This window comes from Acomys minous, assembly GCF_964271855.1.
Source record: "Acomys minous genome assembly, chromosome: 9".
In the NCBI taxonomy this organism is placed as follows: Eukaryota; Metazoa; Chordata; class Mammalia; order Rodentia; family Muridae; genus Acomys; species Acomys minous.
Window position 1 is genome coordinate 18192498 of NC_140490.1, and position 18528 is coordinate 18211025.

Below are 18528 nucleotides of genomic sequence, written 5' to 3' on the forward strand. Positions count from 1 at the left end.
ATGCTTATAACTTAAAGGTTAACACAGCACCAGAATACCAAAATAATTTTTTTCATTATTCAGTCTCTAAATCTGGTTCTCATCCTATGGGTCATAACCCCCTTAGGGAATTCAAACAACTCTTTCACAGAGGTTGCAATTCAGATATCTTCCATATCAGAAATTTATATTATAATTCATAACAGTAGTAAAACTACAATTATGAAGTAACAATGAAATAGCTTATGGTGGGGGGTCCACAACATCAGTCCCAGCATTTGGAAGGTTGAGAATCACTGCTCTAAACGAAGTTAAACTTTGGAGTCCTTTTCCTGTCAATCTGTTAAATGAATTTAAAATGTTTACAATTATTTTTTCTTTTGATTATTCTCTATGTAAAATAATTTAGATGCTGAAAATGGAAAAATATTGACACTTAATTTTAGACTTCATCTATTCTTCCCCAAATTTAATTCATTCAGTAAATCTTGAGTATTTACAACAGATATTGTGCTAGATATGGGGTGGGACTTAGTTTAAAAGACATAGTCTCTGTCCTTATGAAGCTTATAATTCCCAGTAGGGGACATGTATTAAGCAAATAATTATACAAAAAAGGAGAAAAGAAAACTTCCAACTGTAGTATGGTATTCCTAAATTAAAGGAGCTTTGAATATGGCCACACTACCCTGAACAAACTGATCTCCTATAAATTAAAGGAGCTTCTATACTCCATGTTTTACTTTTTCAATTATATTATTAAATTGTCCCAAATTTTGGTTGTTCATGCTATATTTTTCTTTTGGAAATTCCAGCATTAGAGATGTAATTTGTCTTAATTTGCTACATATAAATTGAAACCACAAATTTACATCTCCTTAAATATATCCATTCAGCACACACTAGAGTGATTTACTCTTGTAATTATGATACCAATATGATGTAGGTATTTGAGTACATCTCTAAACACATTACTTTCTGGACTTTTTTTTATTGTGATCAAATCATCAACTGGACAAATATTTGCTCAGTACTTACTCTGTGCCAAGTATTATACTAATAAGCATTACGTCTATGTTAGGTTTAAAAACAACAACAACCACCCATGAGCCCATGATCAGGCCAATTAAAACAAATCTGATTCTGTGGTACTTTATCATGATCCTGTATTAAAGTGACAACTTCATGTTGTTCAGATCTTTATTTGGACAATTTTTCCACCTCTTTCCCATAAATACTACTTTTTTCCAACCAACTTTATATACAAAATCTATTAATTAAATTGTAATTCAGAGTACTGAAAAACTCTTTAAATCATTTGGGAAGTAGAAGTTAAAATTTCTTACTTACCAAAAAGGCATTGGATAAGCAAAACGTTCCCTAAGATCAACACTCATGAAAGGAACATATTCTATACCGTTAATTTTTGATGTTGTCCTATAAGGCACAGGAAAAACATGTAAGTTTTCAAGTCTATGTTAGTTATCAATCTTATTTGAACTCAAAATTTAAATGAAAATAGCTTTTCAGCCTTTTAGCTAATACCAAGATAAAATTTTAGTGACAAAGTATGACACTGTATTAAATTTACGACTACATGATGTTCAGATCTTTATTTGGACAGATAATAATTGTTATAATTCAATTCAGCTTAATAAGAACATTCTTTTAAAAAACTGTAGTCTTAAAACAGGCCTTTGTGTATAATACAAGGATACAAAGCCAAGCCTATCTTAGTTGCCAAGCTATGTAATAACTTAGTTATTTGAGAATTTAAAATCAATACAACTCTGAAAAATGTCTTTCTATTTTCTGGCTATGGGAATATGGACCAAGTCCTGGAAGAAGGAAGTGTCACAGAAACAGGTATGAGCTGTTGACAAATTCAAGTGCGGTTCATAGAGGTTCTACATGTTTTATGTATATTAACTATCTCCATTTGAGGGTTTATTTTTTGTGGTTGTTTCACTGAAGCAGAGCTTTGCTATGTAGCCTAGGCTATCAGGCTGGCCTTGAACTCAAAAAATCCCTGCATTAGCATCTTGAGTGCTGGAATTGTAGCATGTGTCACCATGTTAAGTAACTCTTTCTTATATGTTTTTGTGTAGTTGCAGAGTAACTTATTTAATGTTTAGATAAGAATACTCAGTGAATTTGAACATTAATGCAATCAGTAATGGATACTATAAATGTTGAGACATGTATCCTCATTTTCACTTGTATGAAGGGCAGCTGTGTTTTGAAACTGTTTTGTTACAGTGTGGAATTTCAAATGTGTAGTATATATAAAAGTAGCATGTAGATACTGAGTAGCCAAATGATTCATTTTCGCTGTACTGGATAACCTCAATTGGAAAACAATGTCTCCATAAGACTAGGCTGTAGACAAGCCTGTATGACATTTTCTTAACTAGTGATTCATTAGGATCCAGCCCATCCCTGCCTGGTGATCCTGCATTCTGTAAGAAAGCAGGCTGAGTAAGCCATGAGGAGCAAGCCAGTAAGCAGCACCCCTCCATGGCCTCTGCATCAGCTCCTGCCTCCAGGATCCTGCCCTGCTTAAGTGCCTGTCCTGACTTCCTTTGATGATGGACAAATGTGAAGGCATAAGCCAAATAAACCCTTTCCTCCCTAAAATGCTTTGGTCATGATGTTTTATCGTAACAATGGGAACTCTAAGGCACTAATTTAAAGCCTCAGCTTTAAAAAAGGAACCTTTTTTGTTGTTTTGTTTTGTATTGTTTGCTCACACATTTTTCCTAGGCAAAGGAACCAGGCTAACAGGCATATAATGAAATCTTCAGCAAGAAAGAAGATGGCCTGGAAGGCTGTTGACCTAGAAGGGAACACTACTCCTCTCAGCTCAAGCTCAGGAAAACTGAAAATGAGAACTGTATTACCTACCCAACTAAAGAACAGCTAGGTGACTTTAAGATTTACCCTCTCTCGACACATCAACTGACTCAGAAGACAGTCGTGGCCCTTGCTGTTACTGTTTTTGAAGCAGGTCTCCCTATTCAGGCCAGGCTGACCCTAAATCTGAATTGGTAAGTCTTTTTCCTCCAGAGTGCTGGATTACAGGCAAGTGCCACGCCCAGCTCAGGCTTTGCATTTTTAATAGCCCCTCCCCAGGCTGCTTTCAGATACACTAAGCTGCCTGCCTAGACCAGGGGTCTGTGAACATTTTCTGAAAAGACTGACATAATATACAGCTTAGGTTTTACAAAGCAGTCTCTGTCATAATTTTTCTATTTTTCTCTTTAAAAAATGAAAAGGTATTCACAGCTCCAGATTTTTGTTTGCTGGCTCTCCATTCGTGTGAGAGTTGAAGTTACACAGGCGCACAGAGCATTAGCAGCCTGTCATAACTGCTGTGCTCTCTAATCGGTCAGGGTTCATTTCTGCAGAGCACCAGGATGTGTGTGTGTGTGTGTGTGTGTGTGTGTGTGTGTGTGTGTGTGTGTGTGTGTGTGTGTTTCTATTTATACACACATCTAGTAAAAAATATTAACACTAAAATATATTAGAACCAACACATTTTAACTATTCAAGGTGATATATAATGATGTAAAACACAGTTAAATAACAGCACAACATATCACAACAAAAATCTGAAGACAATTCAGATTGAAATGATCTGCACTGATTTTATGTTTAAAGTTTTCATTACAATGAGCCTTAAGTGGATTTACCTGAGCACTTCTATTTCTTCTGCTGTGTATCTCTGTCCTTGTGCGTCACATGACTGTGGACTTAGAAATGGCTGAGGCTTTTCAAGGAAAGGATTGGGTCCTAGAGGAAAATGTGTTCTTACTGGAGGGGTCTTCGTTTTCAGATTTGTTGACTTGAGTTTGCAAAATGGCTTTGTCAAAGGTTCACTCAACGCTTCTGCTCTAGAACAGAAGCACAAAAGAACTGCTCTAGTTCTCTTCTTACACTTAGACTTTTGCTTTTGTGTGAGAGAGTATCATAAGGAGGCTGGCATCAAACTCGCTATGTAGCAGTCCAGCCTTGAAGCTCTGATTCTCCTACCTCTACCTCCTAAGTGTTTCATTTTAAAATTTCAGAACACAAAACTTACTTCGAATTAGTAAAGCATCCTAATGTAAAATCAGTTAATAATATCCTTACATACTAATAAAAACTCCCCTATGTAAGCTACTGCACATATTTTGCAAGTACTATTTAAATGAACATTTACTATATGTCAGAAACTAGGCAAGGTAAAGGATGTATAATAATATATGTCTATCCTTAAGATTGTGTGACTAAAAAAGACAGCTGTGTCAATATGACAGACTCCGGGACAGAAGCATTTTATGCAAATGAACACACAAAAGAAATAACAGCCCTAATGACCAAGAAAAGAAGGTGAATCAAGGGAAAGATGCTTAGACCTAACGCTTGAGTTTGGGGAGTCCACCTGCAGTGAGGACGGCAGGTACAGAATATGCTGTAGTACCAGACAGCAGAGTCAGCTATGGTGACTTCAAAAGGATGGATGCAGAACTTGTGAAAAGTACAATGAGAGACAGCAGGAATGAGGTGAGAAAACAGCAGGAACTGATGACAGAGGGTATCACAAGAAATGCAAGGAGAGTTTTGACTGTTCTGTCAAAGAACTAACAAACTAAAGAAGTTCTTAGCCTAAGATCCACATATGAGCTTCACGAGTCTTGTAACACTGAGAACACTTGACATTCACTTTCCTAGAAAGAATGTTCTTAATCTTCCACAGATCTCAAAGGAGCCTGTGACTTATACCTCCACCCACCTACCTTTGCTTAGGATGGGCTCAGAAACATTGGATGCTTATCTACACAAGAATGAAACTCAACTATGATTACAACTGGTAAAAGAAACCACATGGAGAAAGTGACTGTGTCAGTTTAGCATGACAGCCCCACGTCACAGAACCTGGAGAAGGCGAGTGTTGAGTGCTTATACCGTCATGGATCTGAGTAGACACACTAGCGCTTAGCTGCCGATGAGGCACAGAAGGGACGAGTCATACCTCAGGGGAAAGGCGGAGTACAGCCACAGGCAGAGCTTCAAACTAAGGTAATTTCAAAATGTCACACTCTAGAAAAAGCTAGAATTTCTATTCTTTTCCTCTACAAAAAGTTTACTATGTCAACTCTTGAAAGAGGAATAATTCACGTATACATTATTCATATTATACATACATGTTATACATGTATACATATTCATATTCACATTTATACATATTACCCATTCACTCAGCAAATACCTACTGAACTGAATCTATGTTAGGCACTGTGCTAGGTGCTTACTTAAGCACTGACCAAAACAGGCAAAATTCTGTCTTCCACTTAGGGGATGAAGCTGAATGCAACACAGATATCAACAACAAATACAACAAACTAGTCTTTTTGTATATTCCACAGTGAGGTAAGAAAAATGGAAAAGAATATTAAAACAGAGCAATCAGAATGATAGTGTTGGGGGAAGTCTCAACTTTAAATAAAATGCTTATAGCAGGTCCCAAAAGTGATACAAGCTTTTGATGAAGACTACACACATGGTGTGATGTTGGGAACGAATGCAAAGCCATTCTCAATGTCTATGTCTTAATGGTAACTCTGGAGGGCTTTCTGAAAGGTTGCCTTGGAAGTCTGATGTTATACAACACAGAGGAAGTATTTGATTTGAAATATGACTGTTGGGGACTGGAAATATAGCTCAGTGTTAAAATGTTTGAATAGCATGCACAAGACCCTAGGTTCAAGCCACAAAACTCCCACAGACAGTCAGTAATATTGAGGATATAAAACCAATCAAATACCACAGTTCTTTTCTCTATATACAAAAGTTAAAACCTCTTGAATAATGGACAGGCTACTTATTTGGTCTAAAGCAAGGAGCTAGATAGAAGGTAACTTTACTCATCAGAAAGGGTAGACTTCTAAGTCTCAGCTTACGGAGGAACATTTAGATCTCTACCACACAGTAAGATAAATGGTATGATAAGAAAACAAAAAGAGCACAATCCATGCTATCCATTGATAAGAATTTCAGCAACAAAACTCACCTATCTAGTGCCTGTCGAGCCAACTGTTTCAATTTATTTTGCAGAGTCTTATCAGCAGTTTCGTAAGACTTAAGAGAAAGAAATAGACATTCTAAAGCAAAGTTCTTTAATTTACTTAATCCCTATTTCTATGCAGAAATAAAATATGCTTCTTGAAATTATAAGTAAACAAATACAATCTTTTATTTCTGTCTTTAAAAGTTATCACTTAAAACCATGTTGACTATTTCACCACTGGGGTGAACTTAAAAGCAGACAAGTGCTAACTAGACCACAAACACATGAGCATGTACCACAGAGGGCTGAGCAGGAGGAACCCGGGGAGACCAGCACTTATCTATGTCCTCCAGGGTTCAAGAAATCAAGGTAGTGTGTTTTCTGTCCACAACAGCCTGCCAAAACCGCTGGCACATGAAAGGCAATGGGAACATCTACTACTTTATCTCCTCCTCCTGCCAAACGCACTGTGCTCTCCAATGCTAAATGCCCCTTGAAGCTTAGTGTCTCAACCCAGGTCCATCAGGGAGTACTAAGAGCCGATCAGCATATAGATTTTTATATTGCAAGTTAATGAAGCTCTCCCAAGGCACTAACTTATTTTTTACTGTATGAAATTGAAATAAATTTATGCTAAATTCACAGATTTGTGATAACTAATTCTTCTTATATAAGTTTTAGTTACTAGCATAATTTTTAAACAGTTTAAAAATAAACAAATATAATTTTTAAGAGCAGTTGCTTAGTGATTCAGTAGTGGCAAAACCTTAATAAGGTATAAAACTCTATTATTAACCTTCTACTCAATATTTTTAGTGAAGATTAAATTAGTTCTATAATCATTATTTATGATAGAATGGAGGGTTCCTTCAAAATAAATAAAACTCATTAGTAAATGAAGCAATTTTTTAACATAATTCCACCAAGTTTAACTCATAGCTATACCTACAGTTTTCAGGCAGAGATCCACAGCCTCTGTATATAATTCTATGGCGTCGTCCACATTCCCCTTTTCATCCTCATCAAATGCTTGTGTGACAAGAAAATGGGCACGCTCTAGGTCCAACTGATGCTTTGACTTCAACGGATCAGCACTCTTTGACTGAACTAGGACAGAATAAAAAAATGTAGAAAGGGTATTAAACTCAGCAAGGAAACACCAACACTTTAATATATTTAAGACATTCTTTACCAAACTCTATGTTCCTCATTTAAAATGCATACCAAAATATAAAAAATCTTTTTTAAAGGAATAATTTCTCCTCTCTCTCTCTAATTTTAAACTCCCTGCTCAAACTCAATTATTCAGACATTAGAGACAGGATATTAGAAATGCTTTATGGACATTTTTTCTTTCTACTACACTCTTTTCATTAAAAAACAAAACAAAGGAGTCTTCCTCATATTCTTCTCCCTTAAAAACAAAGTAAGAACTTGTAAAATGCTAAATATTAAGAAACACACAGGGCTAGGGGTGTAAAGTGAGCTTGCCTCACAATATGCCCTGGGTTCTACTGCCTGCACCAGAGAAGGATAAGAGGATGAAGAGAAAAAGGAGGATGAAGGAAAAGAGGAGGAGGGAAAGGAAAGGAAAAGGAAGAGGAAAATGAAATGAGATAGGGGAGAAGCAGCAGTCATCATATTTTAAGGTATTTTTTTTTTCTTTTTCTTTTTGGTGGTACAGACCTGATGATAAAGTTCCTGCTGTTCTTATCCATCCAGGTCCAGAATAAGCCATCATGCTTTTACTACCCTTTAAATAGTATTTCAATTTGTTTTTTGTTTGTTTTGTTTTGAAAGGTTTATTTTTACGTGCATGGATGTTTTGCCTGCATGCATGCCTGGTGCCCTTAGAAGTACTAGATCCCTCAGAACTAGAGCTACAGACAGTTGTGAGTCACCATGTGGGTTTTAGAAACTGAAGCTGGGGCCTCTACAAGTGCTCTTAACTTCTGAGCCATCTCTCCAGTATCTCCACGTGAAGATGCTCAACATCATCAGCCCTCAAGCAATGCAAATCAAAGCACAATGAGATGGTATTTTATATCCATCAGGATAGTTAAAAATAAGTCACTAACAAGTCAATTCTAATAGCAGAGCTCTGTAATCCCAGCACTTGGAAGGTAGAGACAAGGATATCTGAGTTTAAAGGTGGCCAGCAAGAGCTGGTATAAGAAGAAAAAAAAACTAAGCGTGGCAGAGATGAGGACATAGCTCAGTGGTAGGGTACCTGCTTCTCGTTTAAGGCCATCTCTAGCACTCTCCACATGGACACACAGAAGAGAAGGAGCGGGAAAGAGAGTACAAGTACAAGAGTGAGGATGTAAAGGAAGTAAGAAACTGGAACCAGCTATGCTACTGGTAGACCCGCAAGCACAAAATGGTGCAGCCAGTAGAACCTGAATGTATACAGCCTTATTTACAGTAGACAAAAGGGAGAAAACCTAAATATGCACCGCTTGATAAATGGGTAAACCAAGTGTGGTGTGTTAAAACACTGGACTATTATCTAGTCATGAAAAGGGATGGTGCACTGATATAAACTATGAACTTTACAAACATTAAGCTCAGTGAAAGAAACAAATGACAGAAGAAAGGGATAGGTCTGTATTAGGTGATTTTTATCTCATTAAATATCCAGAATGAGAAACCTAAAGCAGAAAGTTAGTCTAGTAATCTTAATCTCTTTATCACTTTTGTTAGTTCCAAATGAATCTTTTTCTCCACTCAGAAGTCAACCTATCCCTTCAAAAGTTTCTTGACTATAAACAAGCTGTTTTGAAATTTGAGGTTCTATTTTCTTTTTTTAAAAATCTTTTTAAGATAGCACCACATATATCCCAATCTGGCCTCAAATTTACTAGCAGCCAAGGACGACCTTGAATTTCTCTTTATCTACTTCCAGCACGTTGTAATGCCTGTGCCACCCCATGTAGTTTCTATGTAATGAGGACTCAAACCCAGGGCATCCTGCCTTTAGGTAACACTATACCAACTAAACTACATCCTAGCCCTGATTTTTATTTATCTACCTATTTACATGTATTTTTAGACAGACTCTCATTATATAGCCCAAACCAGCCTCAAACTCAGAATCTTCCTGCTTTCACTTGTATCTGGATTATAAGCATGTGTTACCACAGCTGGCTAAAATTGAGGCTCTGAACAAGATTTTTATTTGAAAAAGTCCTTTTTTTTTCCTTAAAGTAATAAATATGGAAATCACTGGCTTCTTACAGATTACATATGCTACATTTACTGAAACAAAATAAGGAAAATGTTGGTCAAACAATGAAGATACTGTCTGCACTAAAAATCCTTTTCCAGCCAGGCATGTTGGCTCAAGGCTTTAATCCCAGCATTCAGGAGGCAGAGGCAGTCGATCGCTGTGACTTCGAGGCCAGCCTGGTCTACAAAAGCGGAGTCCAGAACAGCCAGGACTATTACACAGAGAGACCCTGTCTGGGAAAACCTTAAAAAAAAATCCTTTTACAATTTCATCTCACTGGGATATTTTGTAAGTGTTGAGACTGAAAGGAGGGAGCCCACATGGGTCTAACCTGCCCTTTGTATTTATGTTGTTATTGTATAGCGGGGTGTTTGTGTGGGACTCCTCACAGAGGGAGCAGGGACTGTTTCTGACACTTTTGCCTGTTTCGAGGCCCTTGTCCTCTACTGGGTTGCCTTGTCTGGGCTTAATATGAGAGGATGTGCCTAGTCTTTCTGTAATTTGATATATCATGTTTGGTTGATATCCTTGGGAGGCCTGACCTTTTCTGAAGGGAAACAGAGGAGAAGTGCATGGGAAGGGAGGAGGTGGGCGGGGATGGAGGTGGTGGTGGTGGGAACTGCAGTCAAGATATAATATATAAGAGAATATGTTAATTTAAAAAAAGAGATCAGTGTTAGTCTTCTGTAACAGATAATCACATTTATAGTATCAATTTTAACACTTACTTTCTGAGATCAAATGCTATTTGTTTGTTTTTGTTTTGTATTGTTGCTACTGCTCAGGCTCATCTCAAACTCAGTCTCAAGTGATCCTCTGCTTTAGCCTCCTGTGTACTGGAGCGCAGGCTCAAACCAACACACCAGCTCAAAGGCAATTGTTAATGCTCTTGTATTTAATACAAGTGGGGAGATATATTCCAGTTCTCTAGGGAAAATATAATTTTGTATTTTTTCACAATTGTTAGAACTTGAAGAATTTAGAGAACACTGACTGTAACTAATCAAACAGCCTGTGGAGTAAGTGTGACTATGTGTACATAGACAGGAAAAGATGGAAATTCCCTTTAGTTACTAGCTCCTACTCCTAAGCTAGTATCACCACACAACCTTTTCCTTCTAGAGAAGTCTATGTTAACATCTGCCCTAGTACGTGTCAGAAAGGGATTCCCACAACACTGCAATGTGTTTATCTTTATGTTTTTGCATTTGACCTAGAGCTTCCCGAGGGCTCTTCTGGCACCCACCACTTACTGTTTAGCCCAAACATTCACTCAGGGATGACTATTGGAATAAAGATAAATACCTATAGAAAGGACAGGGAAATCATGAAATAGTCCTGAAGGATTACATTATAAATCTTAAAAGTAAGTTTCTTAGAAAGCAGCATATGAAATAATGTGAATTATTTATAAAACAAGGCAATTACATTTAAGACCTTCATTTACATGGCTGGGAAAATTAACTTCTTTTTAATCAAGCAGGGTCCTGTGCCCCCCAGTCCCCCACACCCCTCATGTTAAGAAGGAGACCCAGAACCGCAAATATGCTAAATTAGTGCTCCAACTGAGCTACTCCCAGAGTTCCCAGCAAGATATTCTGGGTGCAGCAATTAGTGTAACTTTCTATCAAGCAAAGTACAATAAAGTGCAATGCACAGACAATTCCTACAACACATGTAACTCCTGGACACCATTTTAAAGTAACCTACCAATTTTTAAAAACACTGTTGTTATGACAGGGCATTAAAAGTAGATCACATGAACTTTATCCTAACTACATGCTTATACTGGTCATTCCGCTCAGAATAAGTGGCAGACAGTAACAGAATCCACTTAGAGTGAAAATTGTACTTATTACTCTGTGAATTATCTAGCAACAGAAAAAAGAAAAAAAATTTAAAGCATCCTAAAGAAATGAATTTCTTTTCTTTTTCTTTTCTTTTTTTTTTTTTTTTCTTTTTTTTGGTTTTGTTTTGTTTGTTATTTTGTTTTTGAGACAGGGTTTTTCTGTGTAGCCTTGGCTGTCCTGGACTTACTTTGTAGACCAGACTGGCCTCGAACTCACAGCGATCCGCCTGCCTCTGCCTTCCTAGTGCTGCTAAAGAGATTAATTTCTTTTTTCCTTCTTTTTTTTTTTTTCTCATTTTGTTTTTCAAGACAGGGTTTTTCTGTGTAGCCTTGGCTGTCCCAGACTCACTTTGTAGACCAGGGTGGCTTTGAACTCACTGAGATTTGCCTGCCTCTGCCTCCCTGAGTGCTAGGATTAAAGAGGTACACTACTATGCCCAGTTGAGATGAATATATTTCTAAACCAAATGTCAACAATATTTTTCTTTTCTAACAGCAGATTTGACACAAACCCTTTTTCTCTAACAAAACTGGTCCCTTTTCTAGTGGCACCTGCTATGCTATTTATAAAAAATAATAATAATAATAATATTAAGTACAAGCTGTTCCAGGTCTCTGCTTAAATATTATGTTTCCAGGGTGTGGTTTTACTTAAATAAAAAATAAAAAAGAGTTCAACCACAGTAAAGGACACTATGAAAAAGGTCTGTGAATCTACTGCCTACTGCTGAAGTCTTTAAATGCTAAAGACAATTAGTGACTTCACCTTAGTGTCAGAAGAAGGCATGTGTCTGGTCCTTTAAAAGCAGGTTATGACAGGGTCCTTATTCTAACTCTGTCAATGATAAATTCAATGTAGAAAATCTACTATCTCTGCAGCTAGAGAAAACTAGGAAAGTGTACTGTATTATCTCTACCATTCTTCTTATTAATCTACTGATTTACTTCCATATCATGATTTCTTAAATCTCCGTAAGAGATTTGTAGGCTCAGTTTGTTAAACAGTTACACTTTATTATGAACTCACTAATGGAGCATACCTCATTTACTACCCGGCTAACCCAAATGATAGGAAAAGGAGAGTAAAGAACACAATAATGACACCTCAAGGAGATCAGTCTCGAGGAACGGTTCCAGCCGGGCGTAGTCTGCAGGCCCTCAGCAAACCTGCAGTTCAACCACGGTTGCTGCTGGAACCTGGAACAGCAGGCTTAAGGCCCAAAGCCTTAAAGCCTTCCCTGGAGCAGTTCTCTCTGGGAGCGTCTCTGGAAGTGTTGCAATGAACAGCCAAGACAATCCCAAGTCCTCTCTCCCAGCCTCCTGTTTTGGGCTGATAAGTGTATCTCCTCTCAGAGTCTCTACTAGGATGTTTTCAGCTGACAGCATCCAAGCTCCCCCACAAAGTAGTTAGACTTCTAAGTGGAAAAACATCCTGCTTTCTCACAAGTCTGTTCCCCATCCCACATTTGGGATCAACACAAAAACATGTTTATCTCTCCTACAGAGATTCTTCTCTGTGAGTATAAAGTGTGAGTATCAAGCTCCCAGATGGAGAGGAGAGAGAAGCATGGAGTAAGGGTGGCAGGAGAGGAAGGAAGGGCGAGCGGCATCTTAGACTCACCTGCAGAATGCAGAGCTTGGACTCTTTCCAGATATTCATTGATCTTTTCTTGGATCCGTTCTAGGCTGGATCCTGCCATCTCAGCATAAATTAAAGCTTGTGCAGCTTCCTTTAAAAAAAAGATATAATTCAAATAAAAAGATATATTTCAAAGACCTCTAACAATATGAATTTTAATTACTACTTTCTAATTTTTTACTCATTTCATGGCAACAACAACAAAAAAAAATCTTTAAGATTTCCGTCATCACATAAGTTATAAAACCCTCTAATACCTTTTCTTCCATTTTTTAATATCCTTACTTTTTGTACTCTGTTGAAAATTTAAGATCCCAGAGCTGGAGAGATGGCTCAGCGAATTAGAGCACTGTCTTCCAGGGGTCCTGAGTTCAATTCCCAGCAACCACATGTTGACTCACAACCATCCTTACTGGAATCTTATGCCCTCTTCTGTCATGCAGGCATACATGCAGATAGAGTGTTCATACATAAAATAAATAAAGAAAATCTTTAAAGGAAAAAGAAAGTATAAGAACCCAGCTTTCAAACACTCAGAAGAACCATGACTTACATATTTTCTGTTTCCTCATGTGTAAAATCAGTTGAAAATTACATACTTGAAAAGGCACACTGAATCTTTTGTTTGTTTGTTTGTTTGTTTGTTTGAGAGTATTTCTCTATGTATCCTTGGCTGTCCTAGACTTGCTTTGTAGACCAAGATAGCCTCAAACTCACAGCATTCTTCCTGTCTCTGCTTCCGTGAGTGCTGGCATTAAAGGTGTGTGCCACTATGCCCAGCTGGCACACAGAGTCTTAAAAGTATTAAAACAGGCTGGGGCTTAGCTCTGGTACACCACTGAAACCAAATCATTAAAACTACCATAAAAACAAAGTATCAATAAGAACATCACACAAAAAAATAAAGGTTCAAAATATCACAGTAGGTGGGTGGTGGTGGCACATGCCTTTAATCCCAGCACTCTGGAGGCAGAGGCAGGTGGACCTCTGAGTTCAAGGCCAGTCTGGTCTATAGAGTGAGTTCCAGGACAGCCAGGACTACATAGAGAAACCCTGTCTTAGGGAGAAAAAAAAAGTTTCACAGTAACATTAAAATATCAGGGTAGAACATATTAAAGTACATTTCAGTTTTATGAAACTTAATTAAGAAAACCTGATTCACCTTCCAGCTTCCCATAACTTCCACAGCCAGTTGTGCTATGGCTAGTGAGGAAGAGCTTCCTTTTCCCCATCACTGTTCTAGGGTTGGCAATGCTACCCACCAAGCAAGGGCAGACAGAGATCCCTGCAGGTGACAGACCCTCTCTCAGGAGCTGAATGTGTGCTACACTTCATAGGCCTCATGCTGTTTCCAAAGCAGCTACCACTCAGCTTCAGTTTGCAAGCCAGTTTTTGAACTGAGTCCTACAAAATCAATAAATGCAGTTTAGACCCCATGGGAAATTCAAACATAAAAGGCAGGTGGGTAGAAAAGATGACTTCTTCAGCGTCCATCAAGGGAGAAAACAATTTCCCACACAAACATTAAACGCCTAATCTTATATATATCATAATTATCAAAATACATTATACTTCAGTAAACTGAACCTGTTATATATAAATTAAATATTAATTCTGAGTATATTTTATCTCTCACATGTATGTACTGATTTTCAAATAATCACCTCACTTTCATTTATATTCAAAAGTGAAAGCAGAGTCAGGGGCAAAGTACAACCTCTCTCTCTTTTCTCTTCTCTCTCTCTCGCTCTCCCTCTCCCTCCTCCCCTCTCTCCTCTCTCTTTTTAATTAAAGACCGGGGGTTTCACTATGTAACCTGGGTTCCCTGACTGGCTTGGAAATTAAATTTTAGAATGGGCTAGCCTTAAACTTACTGAGACCCAACTACCTCTACCTCCCAAGTATTGGGATTTAATTTGGATAATAGCTAGCTCACTCTCCCCTCCCCATCTCTCTCCCTCCCTCAGTGAGTTTCATACATCCTAAGCTGGCTGACCCTCCTGACTCCTGCAGTGCTGGAGATTGTAGGCTGCCGTCACACCCCGCCCCCCAGCCTTTTAACTTCCTTAATGATGAATTTTAATTCCTAAATGTCAAATTTTTCTAAAAGAAAAAAGACAGAACAGTTTCTTTTGTTTTACAAAAGCTATTTATTTTTATATGGCACATTTGCGACAAAGTCTTACAATGTAGCCCAAACTGACCTGAATGCAGGGATCCTCTTAGCACACTGTACTGAGTGCTGGGATTACAAGCAAACAAGCAGGTGCCACCACACTAGGCTATATGGCAGTATTTTACTGGCTTAGTATTTGCTGTAGTCAGTTCACAAAACGAAAACAGAATTTTCTTTTAAAGAACTATCACATGGTAGTCAAGCATGGTGGCACATTTCTATGACTCTCAGCACTGAGAGCCTAAGGCAAGAGGAGGCTTGAAACAAGCCTCCACTATATAGAAAGATCCGGGAGAAAGGGACGGATACATGGACATGGACACGGACACGGACACGGACACACGGACACACACACACACACACACACACACACACACACACGTGGGAGTGTTATTGCGAAACCAAAAATTAGAAAATTTAAAACGAATGATCCTCAAACACACCAAAAGCGTCTAAATGTAAGGGACATTCTAAAATAAAAGCAATAAAATATTAGCAGAAAGCAAACCGTGCTTTACTGACAGCATTTATGCTTAGGGGAAAATTTTTACTACTTCTGTATAACCAAGGAAAAGCTGCCCATATCATGAAGACACACCTGGAGGGGTGCGTTTGCAAACCTCAGGATCGGCAAGCACAGGATGAACTGCGGAAGCACATACCCTTTGATTTAGCAATTGTACGCCCAGTCATTCATTCAAAAATAGTACCACAAACGTGAAAAAAAAATTAGCTCTAAGGATATTAACTACACCATTACAATGCTGGAAACCCACAACCAAACTGCCGAACAGGTTGTAAATGTGGCACATGCATGCAACCAAATATCATCTAGGTACAATGCACTCGTGAGGTGTTAAAAACAGTACACACGATGGGGGTGGGGGGAGGAACCGTATACAATCATGAAGATATACATACATAGACATCAAATGCTAGAGTAAGAAATTAAATTTTTTTCTAATTTACTTTTTCTTTTCTACATCGAACATGCACTACTGGCATATTATGACAGCTCACTCACGGTTGGCCACCGATCAGGGCCAAGACACAGTCAACAAGCCACTCGCTTCCCCATCCCACCTCCGGCCGCCACAAGCAGCAGAGCCGCGGGCACCTGCCAGCTGTGACTGCGGCCTGAGGAGCAGGACCCCGCCCCTCCGCCTCCCGTTCGGCCAGTGCTCGCTCGGGTGACTCGACCCGAGCCCGGCGCCAGGTCCTACCTTGTAGTAAAACACCGCCTCGGAATAGCGGCCCTCGTGGTCCCGCTGCACCGCCAGCCGCGCGAACTGCACGGCGTCCCGCTCCAGCGCCGACGCGTCCATGGCGCCCAAGGCCCCGTGCGGGGAGAGGCCGACAGGGCCTGACGCCGGCTCGCAACGCCCGGAGGCACTGCGGCGAGAAGTGGGGACCCCCGAGGGCGGAGCAGCAAAGTTTACTTTCGAGGGCGGAGGAGGTGAAGACTGAACCCTTGCTGCCTCAGACCCTCCCGGACGCTGGCTAGCTCCAAGCAGCCTCGGCTCGGAGCCCTCGCGGCCGCCCACCTTCGCGTCCTCGCTCCGCCCATCAGCCGCACTGCGCAGGCGCAATCGGCCCCAGGGACTCCCTCCGGAGCGGGCGGGGCCCAAGTCGACCGCAGGTGGGCGTGGCCAGAACAATGTCCCGTGGGATTGGGCGAAGGGAAGCAGGTGCCAGGTCGAAGCCGAAGGCTTCTCTTCCGCCTGCCAGAAAGGAGTTGGTGGTGCCCATGAGGCTGTTGCAGAAGGTTTCGGGTTTGGCTTGAAAGGAGCAGGCGCGTTACGGAGCCCTTCGACCAGTTAACGTGAAAATGGTAGGCGGAAAGAAACGATCCGGTCGCCAACTGGATTAATTAAAAATAAATTAGATATGAAGTGAGGCTACGAGGTGCTTTTGAGATGGTCTGGTAATAGTCAATTTACAAGCTAAAACATGACCTTATATGGCTCCCCGAGGCACACCGAAGTGTGGTATTATTTGAATAGTCTACAAGCCAGATGTTATACAAATATATCATTTACTTGTATCTTGAGGAACGTGTAACATTGTAGTTAAGTAGTAAGTGATAGTTTAGTTGCTTTCTTTTGCCCCCTTAAAAGTTTGAATTCAGCAGTGATGAAAATGAACTAATGGCAGGTGCTAGAACTTGGATGAAATTCAAAATTCATGCTGTGTCAAGTAGCAAGTCTTGACAAAATTATATACTGTATGATTCTATTTATAAGAAACCTTAGCGCAGCATATGGTGACACATGCCTGTAAGCCGTCAGTCTAGATGCTGAGGTAAGGCGACTAGGCCAGCATGATCTACACAGCAAAAACCCTCGACAACCCCAGGAAGCCTATGTCTGTCACAGTGCAGTGCTTCTCCATGCAAACAGGAACACAAGTCAGCTGGAGATCTTATTAAAGAGTTGATCATTAGCCGAGTGGTGACGGTGCAGACCTTTAATACCAGCACTCCCACGGCGGCAGAGGCAAGCAGATCTCTGAGTTCAAAACCAGCCTGGTCTTCAGAGCCTGGTTCCGGGGTAGCCAGGGATATATAGTCTCTGGGAGGGGAAAAAAAAAGAAAAAGAGTTGATTGTGATCCTGTCTAGAGTGGTGTCAGGGGTCCTCAGGCTCAAGAAAGACTCTGTGGTAATGTTAATGCTGGTGGTACAGGAAGTTCATTGTCAAGGTCACAATGGTGTGGTTGCTACTACTGGAACTGGTCAGTGTACAGCCGAAGAGGCTATGGGCAGCATCCCTATATGGGCAGCATCCCTACACGGGCAGCATCCCTACATGGGCAGCATCCCTATACGGGCAGCATCCCTATACGGGCAGCATCCCTATACGGGCAGCATCCCTATATGGGCAGCATCCCTACACGGGCAGCATCCCTACATGGGCAGCATCCCTATATGGGCAGCGTCCCTATATGGGCAGCGTCCCTATATGGGCAGCATCCCTACATGGGCAGCGTCCCTATACGGGCAGCGTCCCTATACGGGCAGCGTCCCTATACGGGCAGCATCCCTATATGGGCAGCGTCCCTATATGGGCAGCGTCCCTATACGGGCAGCATCATGTATATCTGGACCTTCCACTTTGTTTGTGGCAGCTATTACTATCTGTTATCCCTTTCCTCCCTCCTTACAGCCTCAAGCCCCAGCAATAGGATTTCCTCCACCCCAGCCCCCCAAAGGCGTGGGTCCAGGGCTTTTGTTCCCTGTCGCCATCCCCTAGAGGCCCTCTGGTCTGAGGCTTCGTCTTGGATGGCCCATCACACATGAATCATGAGACTTAGACAAATCGTCTTTCAGATGGGTAATTACATCTTGGTATGTTCATTCGCCAGTTGGGAAATATTTACTTACACTCACACATGCCAGGTCTTACCATACCTGCCAGGTCTAGCTTCCCAGATTTCATGAAGCTCAAAAAGTCTGTTCATGGACCTACCTAAGAGGCCAAGACACACTTTTAAGGGTTAGTACTTTTCCCCAGGGCTGGAGAGATGGCTCAGTGGTCCTGCTGAACAGGACCTGGGAGAGATTCCCAACATCCAGTGGCTCATGGCTTCTGTAACTCCAGTGTCTTCCTT

The 18528-nt window shown here is 40.3% G+C and overlaps 1 protein-coding gene across 5 annotated transcripts in view; it reads right to left on the reverse strand.

Moving 5' to 3' along the window:
• The window catches only part of CAPN7 (calpain 7), a 39454-nt gene extending 22950 nt beyond the window's left edge, over window positions 1–16504 (reverse strand). Inside the window, exons 1-7 of one of the 5 annotated variants that reach the window (XM_084796859.1) lie at window positions 16145–16275; window positions 14008–14149; window positions 12728–12836; window positions 6978–7130; window positions 6032–6099; window positions 3672–3872; window positions 1330–1416 (exon numbers count right to left, since the gene is read on the reverse strand). In XM_084796859.1, coding sequence (XP_084652985.1) covers window positions 1330–1416; window positions 3672–3872; window positions 6032–6099; window positions 6978–7130; window positions 12728–12766 — 548 coding nt within the window. In that variant the 5' untranslated portion in view covers window positions 12767–12836; window positions 14008–14149; window positions 16145–16275. Of the gene's footprint in view, window positions 1–1329; window positions 1417–3671; window positions 3873–6031; window positions 6100–6977; window positions 7136–12727; window positions 12837–14007; window positions 14150–16144 lie in introns of all 5 variants that reach the window. The other 4 variants (XM_084796857.1, XM_084796856.1, XM_084796860.1 and 1 more) reach the window with 4 other exon arrangements.
• Between the last annotated feature and the right edge of the window lie 2024 nt (window positions 16505–18528).